The sequence below is a fragment of the Polyodon spathula genome, chromosome 14, assembly GCF_017654505.1.
Source record: "Polyodon spathula isolate WHYD16114869_AA chromosome 14, ASM1765450v1, whole genome shotgun sequence".
In the NCBI taxonomy this organism is placed as follows: Eukaryota; Metazoa; Chordata; class Actinopteri; order Acipenseriformes; family Polyodontidae; genus Polyodon; species Polyodon spathula.
In genome coordinates this window covers 11,643,769-11,660,466 of record NC_054547.1, presented here as the reverse complement: position 1 = coordinate 11,660,466, position 16,698 = coordinate 11,643,769, and the positions used below count along the sequence as shown (strand labels likewise).

At 36.6% G+C, this 16,698-nt stretch overlaps 1 protein-coding gene across 2 annotated transcripts in view; it reads left to right on the top strand.

Moving 5' to 3' along the window:
* The first annotated feature begins 416 nt into the window (after nt 1-416).
* The window catches only part of hmcn1 (hemicentin 1), a 91,848-nt gene continuing 75,566 nt past the window's right edge, over nt 417-16,698 (top strand). For both annotated transcript variants that reach the window (XM_041271187.1, XM_041271186.1), the window contains exon 1: nt 417-983. In XM_041271187.1, the coding sequence (XP_041127121.1) occupies nt 722-983 (262 nt within the window). In that variant the 5' untranslated portion in view covers nt 417-721. The remainder of the gene's footprint in view (nt 984-16,698) is intronic.

The following is a 16,698-nucleotide window of genomic DNA, read 5'->3' as shown; positions in this document are numbered from 1 at the left end:
GGGAATCATTCATTTGTAGCAAGTTGGTACATTAGCATAACAAAATAAAACATATACAAAAAAAAACACAGTTAGCATATACATTTATGTGTGCATGCGTTTATTTACGTGTTTTATGCATGGTATTTACACCAGCAAACAATACATTATATATATTTGGTTATGTTAGTTTGGAAGGGCAGAGGTTGAGGTGCGTAGTTTAAATACCCATGCTTATGTGAAGGTATGCATGAGGAGCTGCAATTATTCTAGAATTCAGAGATCTGTATACTGTAGTACACTGACCTCTAAAATGAAACCTAACAATCATCCAGACAAGGGCCCCTTGAATCCCCAAAACGAGTTTGTCCAATCAGAGTGCAGCTGCTCTCTATAAGGTATCCGCTTGCCTTCTTCAGCGGCTGAAGTGAGTGTTAGGGTTTCTTAGATCCGAACAAACAGCTTCTGTAGGACTTGTAGCGAACTGGGAGTGTGTTTAGAACATCAGAAACCGAGGACATTCACCTAGGAATTTTACAGAGAAAGGTTTAAGCAACGTATGTCCAAGGACGCCAAAAATATTTTTTTGGTTTGTTTTCTTGCAATATTATTTTTTTTAATCATTAGTATTACTATATTGGCTTTCACTTGAGCAAATGACGTTCCTGATTTGGGAAAATACCCCTTTAAGTCTTTAGTGGATCATTACATATTTTTCTTCCTGCAGACCTGCAGTTTTATAATGGGTAGAAGCGTGGCACGGTTGTGCTCAGTGCTAGCGTTCGTTCTGTCTCTGTCCCGTGCACAGGATGCCAGCATCAGCGGGACAGATCAAGACATTCCAGAGGGTGCTTCTACCTTGGCGTTCGTTTTCGATGTGACGGGCTCTATGTATGACGACTTGGTGCAGGTTATTGAAGGAGCATCCAAGATTTTGGAAACTTCTCTGAATAGACCAAAGAAGACTTTGTATAACTTTGCTCTGGTGCCTTTCCATGACCCAGGTAAGAGATCAAACCTCTTAAACTATTCCCAAAATTCTCCTTTCATGCATGATTTAAATTTACATAGACCGGTTGTTTTAAAAATATATATATATATGTGTGTGTGTGTGTGTGTGTGTGTGTGTGTGTGTGTGTGTGTGTGTGTGTGTGTGTGTGTGTGTGTACTTTCTATAACGGCCAACTTCAGACTCCCAAAATAATAGATTGGCAGGTTTTTATTATCTTTCAAATCAACAAGAAAGTTTAGGTGTCAGCACAAAAAAAACTGCGTGTATCCTGTAATGACGTCACCACATTAAAAGGTGTTAAATCTAATGGTTTTAGATTACTGTTTGATGACATAAATATATATATATATATATATATATATATATATATATATATATATATATATATATATATATATATATATCATTCTGAAGTCATTCGATATACATAATAGCAACTATAAGATTGTTTTGCACAGTAATAACATTATCTCCTTTAAGAAAGATAGTTTATTCACCCCTTGATAACTTCACATCATGCATCTGTAATGTTTTGAATTTGTTTTTAAATTAACAAAATGCAAGATAATAAAATAGCAATTACATTGAACTGGAATGAGAAAAAAAGAGAAAACAGGAGTTTATCTTTTGTTTCACAAAATAATAAAAAGTTACACTAAAGGTGCTTTCGGTGTTTAGAGCTGCGAGAAAGTGACTTGTTGTCTGGCATACTTTAATATCATCAGTAGTCACTTGTTTTACTGTGAGTTTGCTTTCCTTACTAGTAGTAAACAATTTACAGTGTCTGCCTGCGTGTTCAGAGCAAAAGCCTTTGAACAATTACAGTGGAGCTGTTTATCATTTAAGAATCTGCTGTTACTTCCTGTTAGCAGGGTTCTGTGGGACATTATTGGCGTGCACAGAGCTAAGCTTACAGTAAATGATCTTTCTACTGTCATCCACTGTTGCTAATCTGATGATTTATGTTAGCTGTATCTTTTCTTGTCATGTTGCTGCACCTAAGGAGCTGTAATACTGTACTTGATATAAAGTGTATTGTATAATTATACTGTCTTGGTGGAATTCAAGATGTATACAAGGATACAAAATCATTTTGGTAAGGATTACCGGAATAATTTAACTGGGATCTCAACATTCAGCTACCCTAACATAACACACAACAATGTGATAGCTCAGCCAATCAGAGGACAGCGCAGTCCCCTCACACTCAGGTACTGGGGATATTGGGTAAAGGATGAGGCGATGATTGTATTTGATGACGTTAAGAAGAATTGATTGTTTAATCAGAGTGGTATTCTAATCATGATTGGCTGTAGAAACAGACGAGAAAGGTGTAATGAATCTCGTTTAATTAATCAAAAAGTTAATGAGGTTAATATATACAAGTATTCACATGCAACTTTTATGATGGATCATGATAGTGAAAAAGAATCAAGCAAACATGACTGTGAGATACTGATATCTTTCATATCAATAATACATCAGGCAGCAACTGGGTAAATGGATGCCATACAGGCTTTCAGTTTGGGCATGCTTTGGTGAAAGTCTGCAGCTACCGCTCAGTAGTTTTTGTCGGTAACTTTATCCATAGATATTTACTGAGTTTAAAGGGGAAATTATAAATATTTTCTATCACGTGATTCACTGTTAACTAAAGGAGCGAAGGTATAGGATGTACCCCATGCAAAGCTTTATATTACTTTCTTCAAGAGTCACCAACAAGAATAAAAAGACCATGGTACCTAAATTACTGCACATTTTATATGCCCTCTTGTCCGTCCTTAAAACATAAGAGCTCACTATTAGCACCAGCAAAGTACAAGCCTTAGCTTAGCAGATAGAGAAAGGGGGAAGGGTTAGAGTTACCAATTAACCAAAGAAACAAAGTATAGGCTTGTTTCAGGGACTTGTTTAAGTGAGAAAGGAAAGGTGCTGTAAGGAAATGCTTTGTCAACAACAAATGCATGTAAACAGAGAAAAACAGCATGACTGTGGTCACATGTGAAACGTGTAAAGTATACATTGCCTTTGCATGAATGCGGTATGTTTGTACTATAATGACAGTTTGTTTGTAGAACGTACGTTGCAAATTGATTTTCCATCTTGTCTTCCTGGATATTTCCACAATTTCTTCAAACATTCCTTATTTGTACCAAAGTTTATTTTGAATGACGCTCTACACATACTCAAAAGGAACATCCTTTTCACATCTCTGTGAGCTGTTGTGACAATGTTTATATTGCAAGGTAACATGACAGTGTTGTCTGTCAGCAATTAGTACCTGGGTCTGTCAGCACATATTATGAATAACACTCTATAGCTAAGCCTTAATGGAATGAATGAAACCTAATTTGGATTAAACAGCTGTGAGAATTCGGATGTGGGGTGATTAAGGGGTTCTTGAGCTTCCAGGGCCCAACATCAAACAGTTAGTTTGACATGGTGCAGTTATCTAACATTACCTAATGAGACTGACATATTGTGCAGGTTTAACTGAAGGTGGTTAGTACTATATAATAGCTAAGTCCATTGTAGGCTGAAGAGTGTCATATTTCAGACTTATCCACAATAGTTGGCTCTTGATTCAGAGAGGCAATTATACAGTGTTCATAATAAATCTAATCACATTTTTCAGTGGATCTCTTGAATCAGACAGCAATTTGTATCCAACAGTAACCTTCACCACAGAACCCAGCATACTGACTTTGTGATGAGTGTTAGGGTTAAGGATGGAAATATTGTACATTGTAGAAATTCCTATCTAGGATTCCTATCTAAATATTGATAACCCCCTACTGATAAAACGTTTATACTTCCTTTTTTAAAATAAAGTAACAGATGTTAACAGATACACAAAAAACATTCCTTTCCTTATTTATTTCCATTCTTCAGAGAGTTAAGTTTGAGTTCTAATAAGTGTACCTTACACCCTCTCAAAGGAAGCACTACACAACACGTGTCACACTTTCCTTGCATGCAGAACAAAAACATACAGATGGTACAGCTAACTGTTTACACCATATACAAGAACTATGCATTTGAGAAGACATCATTAACACATTTTAGGATTAGGTGTAGCTTATATTTGTTTATGCTTGTCTTCTAAATCTAAGCCTTTTTTTGAATGTTAATCGTGTAAGCTGTTTAAGGGGAAGTCATGGCTGCTGTGGTGAGTAATTATTTAAGCCACTGAAAGTAACATGCTGTTTTAGAGAGGGTTAGAAGTGAATTCACGGTTTTCAAAGCACTGTTTAAACTAACAATTTAGGTTTATGATGGGTTGTTTATTAAACATTCTTCACAAAACATGTTGTACCAAAGAGGAATCGCCTCTGGATGAGAAAAGAGTTGTGAATTGAAAACAAAAAAACATATTGAAAGACAAAAACAAAAACACAGAAATAGATGTTAGTGTATGTAAAGGAAAAACAACAGACATTTAACCTGAATGCACAAGCTGCAGAACGTGGCTCTAAAAGTGATCTCTTAGTATGGTCTGATGCTGGAGTCCGTGTAAGCGATAGGGTGCCTTTTAAACAGCCCCAATAGTGGCTACATTGTTACAAGATTTACCTCTGGCTCTTTGTTATGATGTTTTTAAGGAAAGAAAATATCAAACTTCAGAATTCCCTATCCTATAGGGAAATGTAAAGATATGAGTAGAGCCTGTTGCATGGATACAAGCAGGGGCTGCATTCCATTATCTGAAGAATAGTAAGCATTTATGGGACTGGAATGTATCAAAGGGGCTGCTTCCGAGAGAATTGTTTCTCTGACAGTTAGGGTGAAGGTGAAGTCAAGCAGGGAAATGTTTCAGCTCACGCTTTCATCGGGGTAATAAGTGTACAGTCACTGGATTTCTGTTGTACAGAGAATGTGTTTGTGCAGGTGTGGGTCATATGTGTGAAGGTGGGAAAAGGCAACAGGAGAAGGTGGAACATTATAAGAAAAGGAAAAAGAAAACAGCAAGGTAGGAGTGAAGTGGTGAAGAGGACAAAAGGTTGCGTTTACAGCAAGAAGGGGACCAGTAGGGGTGGAGTATTTAAATATAAGAAGAAAGAATAAGGGCTGTAGTAGGGTTTATTTCCTATCCTGTTTACTAAAGTAGCATTGCCTTTCTTCTGGAATGATACAGTAAGATTAAAACAGCAAACCCTTCCTGGCCCACATGCTGAGCAAAACTACTAGAAAGTGAAACAAAAGGAATGTGAGTCAGAGATAAAAAAAAAATAAATAAACATTCTGACTTCATTAGCAGATTCGCTCTAAACCCTAGTTTCTGGCCCATGCTGCACAACACTTAAGGCAGTAATTCAGTGTAACTAGTTACAAAGTGAAACTCGCCAAAAGCCTGAAAGTAGAAATCAGCTGTTATATTAATCATTAGTCTCGGCAACTGCTCTGATTTGATTAGAGGCCTTGCTATGTTATTAAGTTGTGTAATTGTGGGGAGGGCAAAGTGCTAAAATTACAGACTTCAGATTAATTTGGCATATGGTGCACAGATCTGAATAGCTTATAGTTTCATTTGATAACAAAGATAGTTGAGGCGATATCTGTTGCAGGAAACAACTGTTAAAGCAGTAAAGCACACATCTATTAAAACCCATGTTTTACTTATATGTCAAGAACAAGCAGTAATCTATTCTTCCGTTGCTATATTTTGTTGTACTGGGTTTCTTATGCTTCAAAGTACCTGCACAATGTTAACATACCACACTGTATTCACAAGGAAGAAATTGAACAGAAACAATAGGTCAAGAAATCCATGAAGGCATTTCCAATGCCTTATTGCAAAATTTTTTTAAATTTGACTGCTTTATAATTTATTATGGCCTCAAGATGCTGTTTTTCATGTATGTCTATTCTTATAAGATTTCCGCAGGGTTGTATAAGTTGTTTTTTTTGTTTTAAATATATGTCACATATTTTAGGGAATACCCAATAACATTATATTAATATTAATAAGTTGGGGGCTTATTTAAGAGGGAGATTTCATAAATATTATATTTTTTCTTCTTCAACAGCCATTAATGTCAACTGTATGGGTACACAAACTACCCTGCTGATCTGTGCTGAAATGAAAGCTTGGCTGGTGATGGATGTCTTTAAAACTTGTGGCTGTTCAAAGATGACTGGTCCAAATTACAGGGAGCCAGAGGTTATCACTAGGAAAGTAAATCATGATGCCACGGAGAAGGAATTCTAGAGGAAATAAAGAATGGGCACTGGCGTCTCTTTTTAGGTTGTTGACTGGACTTGTAGTCTCAAAAGGGTAATTTAACACTCATTTTGAAATAAGACACACATGCAGTGTATTTTTGAAAAAAAAGGTTTACGTTTCCTGTTTTTAAAGTAGTGGTCATGTACAGATGTTGGGCAAAAATAATTGTAACATCTTACAGCACCTTCAGGGCAGGTTCTGGGTGAGCGTATAATAATAATTAAACTTTTTTTAGTTGGATGAACAACAAATTGTACAATATAGGACCAGGCAAATGATTTATGTATGACTTTTATACATTGCAACAAAAATTGCATACCTTCATCTGTTTAATATCCCTACTGCTAACAAGGAAATAATAAGGAAACAAAAAAATTGCTTCATACTTCATAGCACTCCTTGTCCAAGTTTGAGACACAAATGGATTTCGCAGTTCATTAAATCGTTATTGAAGGAATCTGTCCGGTAGAACCAGTCACTGAACCTAAAATGCAGATGTTGAATGAGGCCATCAGCAGATTTTAACATCGTCACTGAGGGTGATTAATGTGAGGACAAAAAGATTCATTCAATAGTTATTTTATCCACAAGTTATGAATACTTTATTAATTCATTGACAGATTTTAACCTCAGCCTGAGGATTGTCACAGGGAAACGTAGACTTGCTTTCGCTGTTATCATTTTTAGTGTAGGACAAGACATTTGAGATGTTTCATAGTTGTTTTGTTCTGACACTATCAAGATTGAGACAATACTGCTGTAACTCCGACAGGCAAGTGTCCTTACCCTTGTGGTTCCAGTCCTCCCATCTTACACTGTAGGTCTTCAGAGTGGGAAGAGAGACTGCAGCTCTCCTGAGGCAGACTCTCAGTCACTGGAATCCCAACATATTGTTTAAATTAACACAGGGTCCCAGAGGACGTCATTGTAATTTCCATGGCTCTGACACTGAAGTGTTTTCTTGAACTGGGGCTTGGGGTCTCATGGGAGCCTACATATTGCTGAAACATTTCCTGAACACTCCAAAGGCAGTTCAGTGGCATGTCTGAGCCTTTTTTTTAAGGACATTGGATGCTTTGTGTTTGTGGATGTAGAGGACAGGGGCACAGGCCATCAAAATACATAGGCAGTGATACAGTTTTATTTCTGAAACATGGCTTTGTTAACAACAGTCCTTTTTTGAGAGACAGGAGTCTAGAATTTACTGCATTGGAAATGTAATGCATCCTTTTGCATTTTTGAAATGCTTGGTCAGAATGGATAATTAAGCTAGCAAGAGGTCTAAATTATGTATTATTCTCAATTGAACCCTCAATTGAATTCTGTTATGATTAAATCTTGGATAGCTTGTGGGCCACAGTGCTGGAGACCGGACATAGAGATTGATACTGACAAAGGAATATATTGTAAACATAAATATGTTTTAACAGAATTTATTTTAAAAATAAAGAGTAAAACGTTTGGGAGATTTTAAAAACAGGAGGATTGACATCAGCAGAACACAAAGCACCAACTGTATTAAGAGGAGATTGACTTATCTACAATACTGTGCACACTCTGACGGTGTGTTTATTACAGGATGCAAGTGTGTTGGCCTTGAGCACCCCTGTTCATATTTCAGTCTGGTCAGTGAAATTTCAATCTGAAAACACTCGCTGGCTATTGTCTGCATCTTAATTTCTCTCATTGATAATGAAGTTAATATTCTCCACTGGGATAAGGCAACTGGAAAGAGCCCACTTAGCATTGACCCTGAGTGTTGGTGTATAAACTGTAGCTGTGAATGAGGCACAGTTTGGGATATCACAGCTACCCTGCGGCAAGAGGAATATTGAACATTGTCCGTCAATATTGTAGTCTTTTCCGCATATATTTGTATTTATTAATTTAACAGACAGTTCTATGAGGTGAATATACTATAAAAATACTATGGCTTGTAGAGTTTATGCCAGTGCAAATTCTGGTTTTCTGGCTATATCTATAGTCAGTTTTCTTTATGCTATTGGCTAGATTAACTTCCCCTGAACTATTCCATTGTAAAGCACTTCCAAAGATAACTAGGGAGCCATGGATAGAACAGTTCTGCAGTAGTGGGTGGGTTAAAGTAACTTATTACAGTAATCAACCAGGCTTTTAAGATGCACAGACAGAGGAAGCTTCAGACTGCTCAGTAGTTGGCTTTCTGCTTCTATAACATGAAAATCGGTCACTTAGGTGCTTGAGCTCTGAAAGATAAAGAACTGTGTAGCAAGTTGCCAGCTTTAATATGTCTATTAAAGATGGGCCTTTATTTGCTATCCAGCCAATGGGTAGCAGCTATATACTTAGGGTCTATTTAAATTATCTTAACCAGTGTTACCCAGCCTGTGGCCCATCCAGTCCATTCTAGTCCAGGACATTTAACCAGCTTGTCAACTATTAATATAAACCGTGTGCCTGCTTGGATACTGTAGGATGACAAAGTGTCTATTAGAGAATGTCTGTTTGCACACTCTCATTACAATTGAGCATGCCCACTCAAACACATGCTTAACCTGCCACTAGTTTGAAACATATTATGATTTAGACTTAATGGCATCTATATTCACTTTCTTTGCCTCTTTTCACTGCCACTGCCACACCTTAGGAAGGTACTTGTGTGGACTTAGTAGCATATGACAAAGATTTGCTCATAAATTCAATAAAGGCTTCAAAATATTATTATTGCTATTTATTTATTTGTCAGGTGCCTTTATCCAAGGCAACTTACATGTGTTACAGAGCAACACAAGGTTACAATGCAGTACAATGGTTAAATGTATGCAGTACATGGTTAAATGTATGCCCTGATACAAAAGGGACTTAAGAGTGATGTCTTTATTTTCAATTTGTGTAAGAGGTTGTGTAAAAGGTTAGCTTGTTAAAACCTTGGTTAGACTTCTTGAGTTCAGTTGTTTAATTTTGGTTGGTGCTGAAGGATCCCATTGTGGTGTGGTTTGCAGATTCTTTTGAACTCATTCCATATAGTTTTAGTCAGATTTTTTTCTACAGACGTCTGCATTGGATATTCCACATGATCTAAGCATCAAGCTATATTTGCCAACATCTGCATTTGTTTATTAACCAGAAAAGTCGTCTTGTGCTATTGGATAGCATGAAATGTGTGTTATCTGTGGGACACACATGAAAAGAGTTACAGTGTTCAATACGTTGTGGGATCCTGTTAAAAATAAATAGCAGAGATTGGTAATAAGAGGGTGTGCAGTAGTTGTGTAATATATCTTGGCTTAGGTGTGTGATGCAACCAAGAGGTACATTTATCGCAAAACCTCCTGTGAGATACAAAGTGGGAATGTGGTCATGCGACCCAGCCAGTGTGACTGTATTGGGATTGTCCAGTTCCATCTCAGAGCTTAAACTGCTCTGGAAATCTTTTCTTTAAGGGCTTAGATCTCCTAAGTTAAAAACCTTCAACTGCAAATAAGACTACAGTTATTTCACAACTGATTTTACTGTACAATATTATAAACTAAGGAAACACTACTTCTTTCATTTTTAAACATAAGTGTTCAAAATTAGTCACAAAAACATTACCACCTAGCCATAAAGATCACAGAGTAATTAAGCCCAGGAGTTCTTTCTCCATGGTTGTTTGGCATTCCAAACACAGCCCTCAGACTGGCCTTGGCTGAATGGAGATGGGTGATACTGACAGAGAGTCACAGCAGAACCTCTCTTGAAGGCTCTCACCACCAGTCTTTGCCAGAGGGATCTTTTGTGCAAAATTAAAGACAGACTTTGAAAGAGACTGACCCTGAGGCATATCCTGGCTGAGTGAGAAACTTCCCCCTAATCTCTACTTGTCAGTTGCGGCTTGCAGTCTACTTCTGTTTATGGGAAGGGATGTTTAATGGTCAAGCTGTTGTTCTGCTGTCTTAGTTGTTTATGTCTACTGACCCCTTTACCTAGGTTTGTCTATTTCCTCCCCTGCACCATGAATTTCTAATGTTCTAGTGCTTCGCAATGGTCTCTTTAATAACTACGGGATCAGCTCTAGTCAACGTCACAGGCATTTGAAATTGGGGAACGGGTATAAAAAATGAGGTTAATACTATTGCAATAGGTAAGTGTTACTTTTGATCTAAATTAACGAGGCTTTGAAATTTAAGTATCCAATCTTAGCATCAAATAGCTTTTTTGTAAATCGTTGCAGAATTTGGCTTTTTATCACTGGCTTTTTAACTGACCTATAATGTCAATTTTCCACAACATTCATGATTATTATGGGAAAAATGTTTGTGACCTGATTTCCACGAACTCACTTGATTACTGGTACTAGGAGGCATTTTCAAATATGTACTTTCCACAGGCTTTTACCTTCCCATCCAAGAGTTCTTCTGCCCACAGTAGGGAGGAGAACAATATGATTGTGCCGCTATTAAGGATTTGGGGTGGCTGTGTAGCTTTTTTTAAAATATAAAGACTGACGTAAATGACTGGAGCTGTAAAACTGAGTACATGGGCAAACGGTCATGCCCAACTGGAAGCAAGATGTTTCTTCTTATTCAGGTTTTCTTGGAGTACACTGTGTGTGGGGCTGCTGTTCGAATAGGCTGTTCTGTAAGGGCTTCAGATTTATTAGAAATACATCTGTAACTATGCAGTACATCTGCTTGTAAGTCTGTAAATCCATTGCAAAGACCCAAAGCAATGCTGAGGCCAAGACAGCCAGACTGGGTGGGTTCTGTAGCTGTGAAAAAAACAAGAAAAGAAAAAAATGCATCAGAAAACAGCAAAAATACATATAGAAGAAAGTGAAACAGTTAGGCAAACTGGGAATTGTTAGACTGGAATGGAGGCACAAACTAGGTGAGACATATTCACAGCATATATCTTTCATTCTAAAAACTGATTTGCTAAGAATTATCACACAGACAAGACCATATTAATCTACAGCTCCAAATCTTTAATTTTCTGTTAAACCCAAACATCTTTTGTATCTGGATCTGATTAAAAAAAAAAAAAAAAACAGCAAAAAAAACCTTTGACCCTCTTGAAAGCTAGAGTGTGTGTTTAGATCTCACTTCGCTTTCCAATCACTGTGTGGCTGAAAACAATATAGCTATTGTACAATTGCACTGGCAAATGTCTGTTAATAAGCCCTTAGATTTCTTTTAAAAAGACTCGTCTACACTTAATGCTTGCAGCAGATTGCCGAAGGCTTCAAGAAATCAGCACACACAGAAATAGATGGAAAAGAAGACAGTGAGATTCAGCGACTAACAATATTGGTTGTTATTTTTTAATTGAAAAAATACCATCAGATCTGTGAGCATTAATGTCTTTAAATGGCTCTACAAAGACCAAACCTTTTGGCAAAGGCCACAGTTATTAGTGGTTGATGAAACTAAACTATACAAATTTTCAACAAAGAAGAAAAGTTTTTGTATAATGATCCTAAAAATAAATGTAATTAAACGACTGTCTCCTGGTGCCAGCCTCATTAAGACAAAAAGGGTTCAAGTTACTGCTAACAAATTGTAGTCTGGTTTCCTTTTCCTCTTGGACAACCTGTAAACTTTAAATTATAAAACAGCCCAAAGACTCTGTGTTTTAGACTTGCCAGCTATCATTCATGAAGTCGGGATATGTAACATTAATGTCAACTGGACGTTTTATGAAGACTTGGGTGGAGGCCAGTGTTAAACAACTTTTTTGTTTGCTTTTCTTTTTAAAATACACTAACTTTTAGCCTTCCGAAACAAATGCGTAATTACATGGCAACAAATTAATACATTGTAACGGTGAGTTTTATAAGGGCCTGCAGCCAATGCTGAGCAATACATTTTCCAGGATTTGGAGCCTGACATTTATGAAATATGAGTAAAAGCAAAGACCCAATTTGAAATAAAATCCTGTAAAACAGGGGTTGGCACCTAGAGTGCCATTACATTATATGTGTGTGTGTGTGTGTGTGTGTGTGTGTGTGTGTGTGTGTGTGTGTGTGTGTGTGTGTATATGTATATATATATATATATATATATATATATATATATATATATATATATATATAAACAAAGTTCTTTAAAATGTAAAGCTTAACTTATTCCATTTAATAATCACATAAGAGCATGATTTTAATAAAAGACCTGGATTGGACTTTTTGGAATTTGACCCTTTGAAAATACAGCATACCATTACCTCACTACTGTAAAACACATACAGTATGCAGTTACTGTATAGTACCTTATTATTTGCTATTAAATAATATCAAGCTTGTGCTGTCAGCCTGACTGTTATTTCTTGGCTCGTGTAAAATACTGAATAGTTTTAATGGGTTGTATCGCACGAGCCTGATCACTCAAAATAAGAATCCTGCTTTTGTTCTTTTTATGAGGTTTCATATGATAAATATCTGACAGCTCTTTTAAGCACTATCCTGCTGCTGTAAACAGAAAGGAAATAATAGTCTGGAAAAGCTTGTGTGTGTGTGTGTGTGTGTGTGTGTGTGTGTGTGTGTGTGTGTGTGTGTGTGTGTGTGTGTGTGAGATTTCAATAAAGACCTCAATGTCTACCTTAGTGTTTAAAATGCAGCCTGCTATCAAAGAGAGTTAGCTTTTGTACTATTTACAAAATATGCAATACCCTTCATTAAAATAAAATACATTTTCAGATAAAATTCAGTGTTCAGCATGTTTGTTCAATAAACAACACTATTAATATCTATACCAATAATATTAAACATATTTATTAAATATAATGTTCTCTCTGACACTTTTTATTTCCGCTGATGGAGGAACACAATAATTAAGAGGTAGACTGAACTTTTTTGTTTGGCTTAATGTAACATACTACTTTTTCATTTTTGACAATACTGACAATGAATCAGAAAACTATGAGCCGATCCTATAATGCACTTGGTCCCAAGACTTGGTTGTGTTTCAGTTAAACTCAGGCCACAACAATGTTTGCGGATAAGTTATCTTGAATTCCTTGTGTCTCATCCCAGATCCATCCATTTGAACGGCCGTCTTTCGCGTGACCTCAGGTTTGTCTCACTGAAATTAGCCAGAACTCTTCCTGTGGGAAAGCTAATGGCCCAGCCTAAAATTGTAGTTCAATCCAGATCCATTAGACAGCCCTGGGATTTTGCCCCAGGACCAGCTCTTCAATCAATCAGCCCACTCCCATCTCCAAAAACAAAACAAAACAGGACAACAACCCAACGGTATGGAAAGTTAAACATTTCTCGTATTAGGAATTTGGGGATTAGTTAAGAAATAACAAGTGAAATGGGAATTTTGTCTTTTTCAGATGCTTATTTAAACTGCCTCAGCACATAAAAAAAAAAAAAAAAAAAAAAACTAAAAACAAAACAAAAACGGACAGGTAATTACCAGAAGAAGAGAACGTTTTGTGCTCAGCTGCTGTCAAAGATATTGAGCAGCCCCTTGTGAGAATTTAGTCAGCTGTTAATTTAACAGGTATTATGTTTGGATAAGCTTGTTTTACAGATATATTACACAGATCATTATAAAACAGGGCATCTCTTTTTAACCCTGTTGACAAAGCTGTCGGACAACTATCGCCGAGAAAATCAATATGTCTCCTTGCTTTGTTTCCAGTTCTCTGAGTTAAATAAGTTTGAATAGTGAAACAGATGCACATGGTTTGCATTTGCCTGTTTCTTGATGATGATGATGATGATGACGATGATGATGATGATGATGACGATGATGATGATGAATTGTGGTGTATGGCCCCCCACAGGGAAAAAAAAAACCAAACAAACAACTTTCAGTTTTTGAAAGATGCTTTTGCAAGCGGCAGCCAATGATGTCCAATGACTTGACTGGCTATAGTCCCAGTGCCTTTAACTGCTGGGACTATAGCCAGTCAGCCCCTGTGTGTGTGTGTGTGTGTGTGTGTGTGTGTGTGTGTGTGTGTGTGTGTGTGTGTGTGTGTGTAATAAATGCAGTTAGTGCATTCCATAGTATTTTATTGACAAGAATATATGTTGTTAGTATATAAAAGATAGTCAAAGGGTACAAATAAAGTGGACAAGGTAATTGTCCATTAGGAAGTGCCTGGCTGCTTGTGAATAGCCTTATTTAAGAATAATTTATGGCTTCTTGAAAACCAGGTTGCCACAATTCACCTTTTTGTGACTCACACTGTAATTAGTTTCATAGAAGGTTGTAATTAGGCATACTGAAGGCAACATATTGCCGAAGGAGATGAAAAAATGAAAATAAATGTTGTGGGCTGTTAAGGTAATTACTTCCACAGCTACATAATCTCTGTTGCCCTGTGAAGACTGAGTGTTGATTTCCTAGAGTTTTAGGACAACTTAAAACTGAAACTGAAACTCCTGTAAGAGTCAGTCTTTACTTGTGCTAACTACACAGATAATACGTCTGCAGCTTAAAGATTCCTGGTGTTGCGAGGACTGATCTTGTAGTGGGTGTTTTAGTCACTATTTTAGTTATCTCTGAATTAATCTAAAATCCTGATCATGTCAGGTTGTAGGAGATTTTTAATTGATTGTTCATGAGAAAGCTATTGCATTTAAGCTGAGCTTTTTATCAGAATGTGCATTTGTGTAAAGTCTTTGTTTGAAGACGACAAAACAATATCACAGGAGCTGGCCATGTCAAGGAATAGTTGAGTTGAGCTGTATGATCCATATTAAATTTGGAGTAGAACATGTCCGCTCCCGAAGCTTTGTATTCTCATATCCTCCTATGTTATGCTGTTTGACTCACAGCGTGGTAGTGGCCATGGATTTCAAGGGGGTGGGGAGATTGTGTCCACACGGCTAAAAACCCTTGGGAAATGCTAAGAAACTTGACAGCTTTCTGAATAATCAAGTGCACAAGAATCTAAACCACAAACATATGCAGCAAACCAACAAAATTTAATAATAGTTTAGTCTTTTTAGACAGTATACAATTTAACATGATGGTGGGACACTGCTTAGAAAATATAAATGAATGATGTATGGTTACCAGTATACTGTACAAGTGGCTCCAAGCAGACACAAATGTCTTTGGATGCTGATACTGGACTGATTTGGTTATATTATGACCCAGTCTGTTTAAAATTTCCAAAGAATGCTGATATGGGACTGATAATAATCCTTGATTTTCTGGCCATTGATTTTACATTATTTAAACCAGTGTATTTGTATTCCAAAAAGGGTATGGAATGGGTATCTGAATCCTTCCACAAAGCTGATAGTAAAACTAACATCATTACGCCTGATTGGCTGTATTCTGATTAAGAATCTCTTCTAAAAAATGAGGACCCTTATGTGCTGATTGTGTCCGTCCATCCATCTGCCTGTCTGTCTGTGAGCACTAGAACTGCCTTGATTGTGCACTGGTAAACTCCAAGCCTTCATTAGACAGATTGCATTTGCCTATAACTTGATAAACCTAGATTTTATACAAATACTTGTAACTTTTATTGCACGATTGCGAGGGCCTTTCTGTGTGTGACATTCTGTGTGTGCACTGGATTCATTCTTACCTCAGGCCTGTGGGAGAGAAGATAGAGATCAGTCCAGGGGGCAGAGATACAAACCACACTAGTTAATCATAAGACAAAAAAGGTGAATTAACTTTTCCATTCATGTATTCAGCCAAATAAACCACACTGTAAGTTGGAAATGGGTTTAATTGAGGAAATAAATGTTCCCTAAGTTCAAGCTTCTGCTGCCAAATTTACAAATTCAGAGAATGCGGTTCAAGGATTATTATACATACCAGTAATACAAAAAACCTGTTCATTTAGCTTTTACAAGCAAGTTGTTCTAAAGTTTTGGGCTTGTGCAGGTAAAATGAATATAATTGTGTAAAAAAAATATAATAAAATAAGACTGTGATGTGTTTAACCATTAAATGAAAATTTATTATTAATAATACATTTATAATTAAATTTTAAACAGGCCCAATATGAAGCATGAATTAGTTGTATGTCAGTTTGTACTACAATCGAACAGAGAATAAACAGATTATTTAAAAGAAGCTCTATGATAATGAAAGTAATGACATTCATTATAAGACCCAGAAGGAGCCATTATCAATTACTGCCAGCAGGCAGTTAGGGGCTTTTTATTAAGTCTTTTTCTTAATAGTGTGACATAACTTATTTTTTTCCCGTAGTTTGTTCTACTATTGCAGTATTATAAACGTTTTTGCATTTTCGTAACCATGTGGGATACAGAATCAACATTTTTATTTGAGTTCTCTATGCAGGAGACTGAGAACTTCAAAAATGACTCCATTACATTTATATTTGTAACACAGTGATGTAGCCTTCCTAAACTGTTAAGTTTATATTCTCATGATACTGGTTGGTGTAGATGCCTAGCTGTGCCTTTTTCTTTTTTATTGAATGCCAATAGCCTTACACTGCTGGCAGAACCTATTGTGGCTAGAATGAGTATTTAGATTTGGATCCAATTTAACACGGTCAAGACACTGCTGCTGTAAGAAAACAA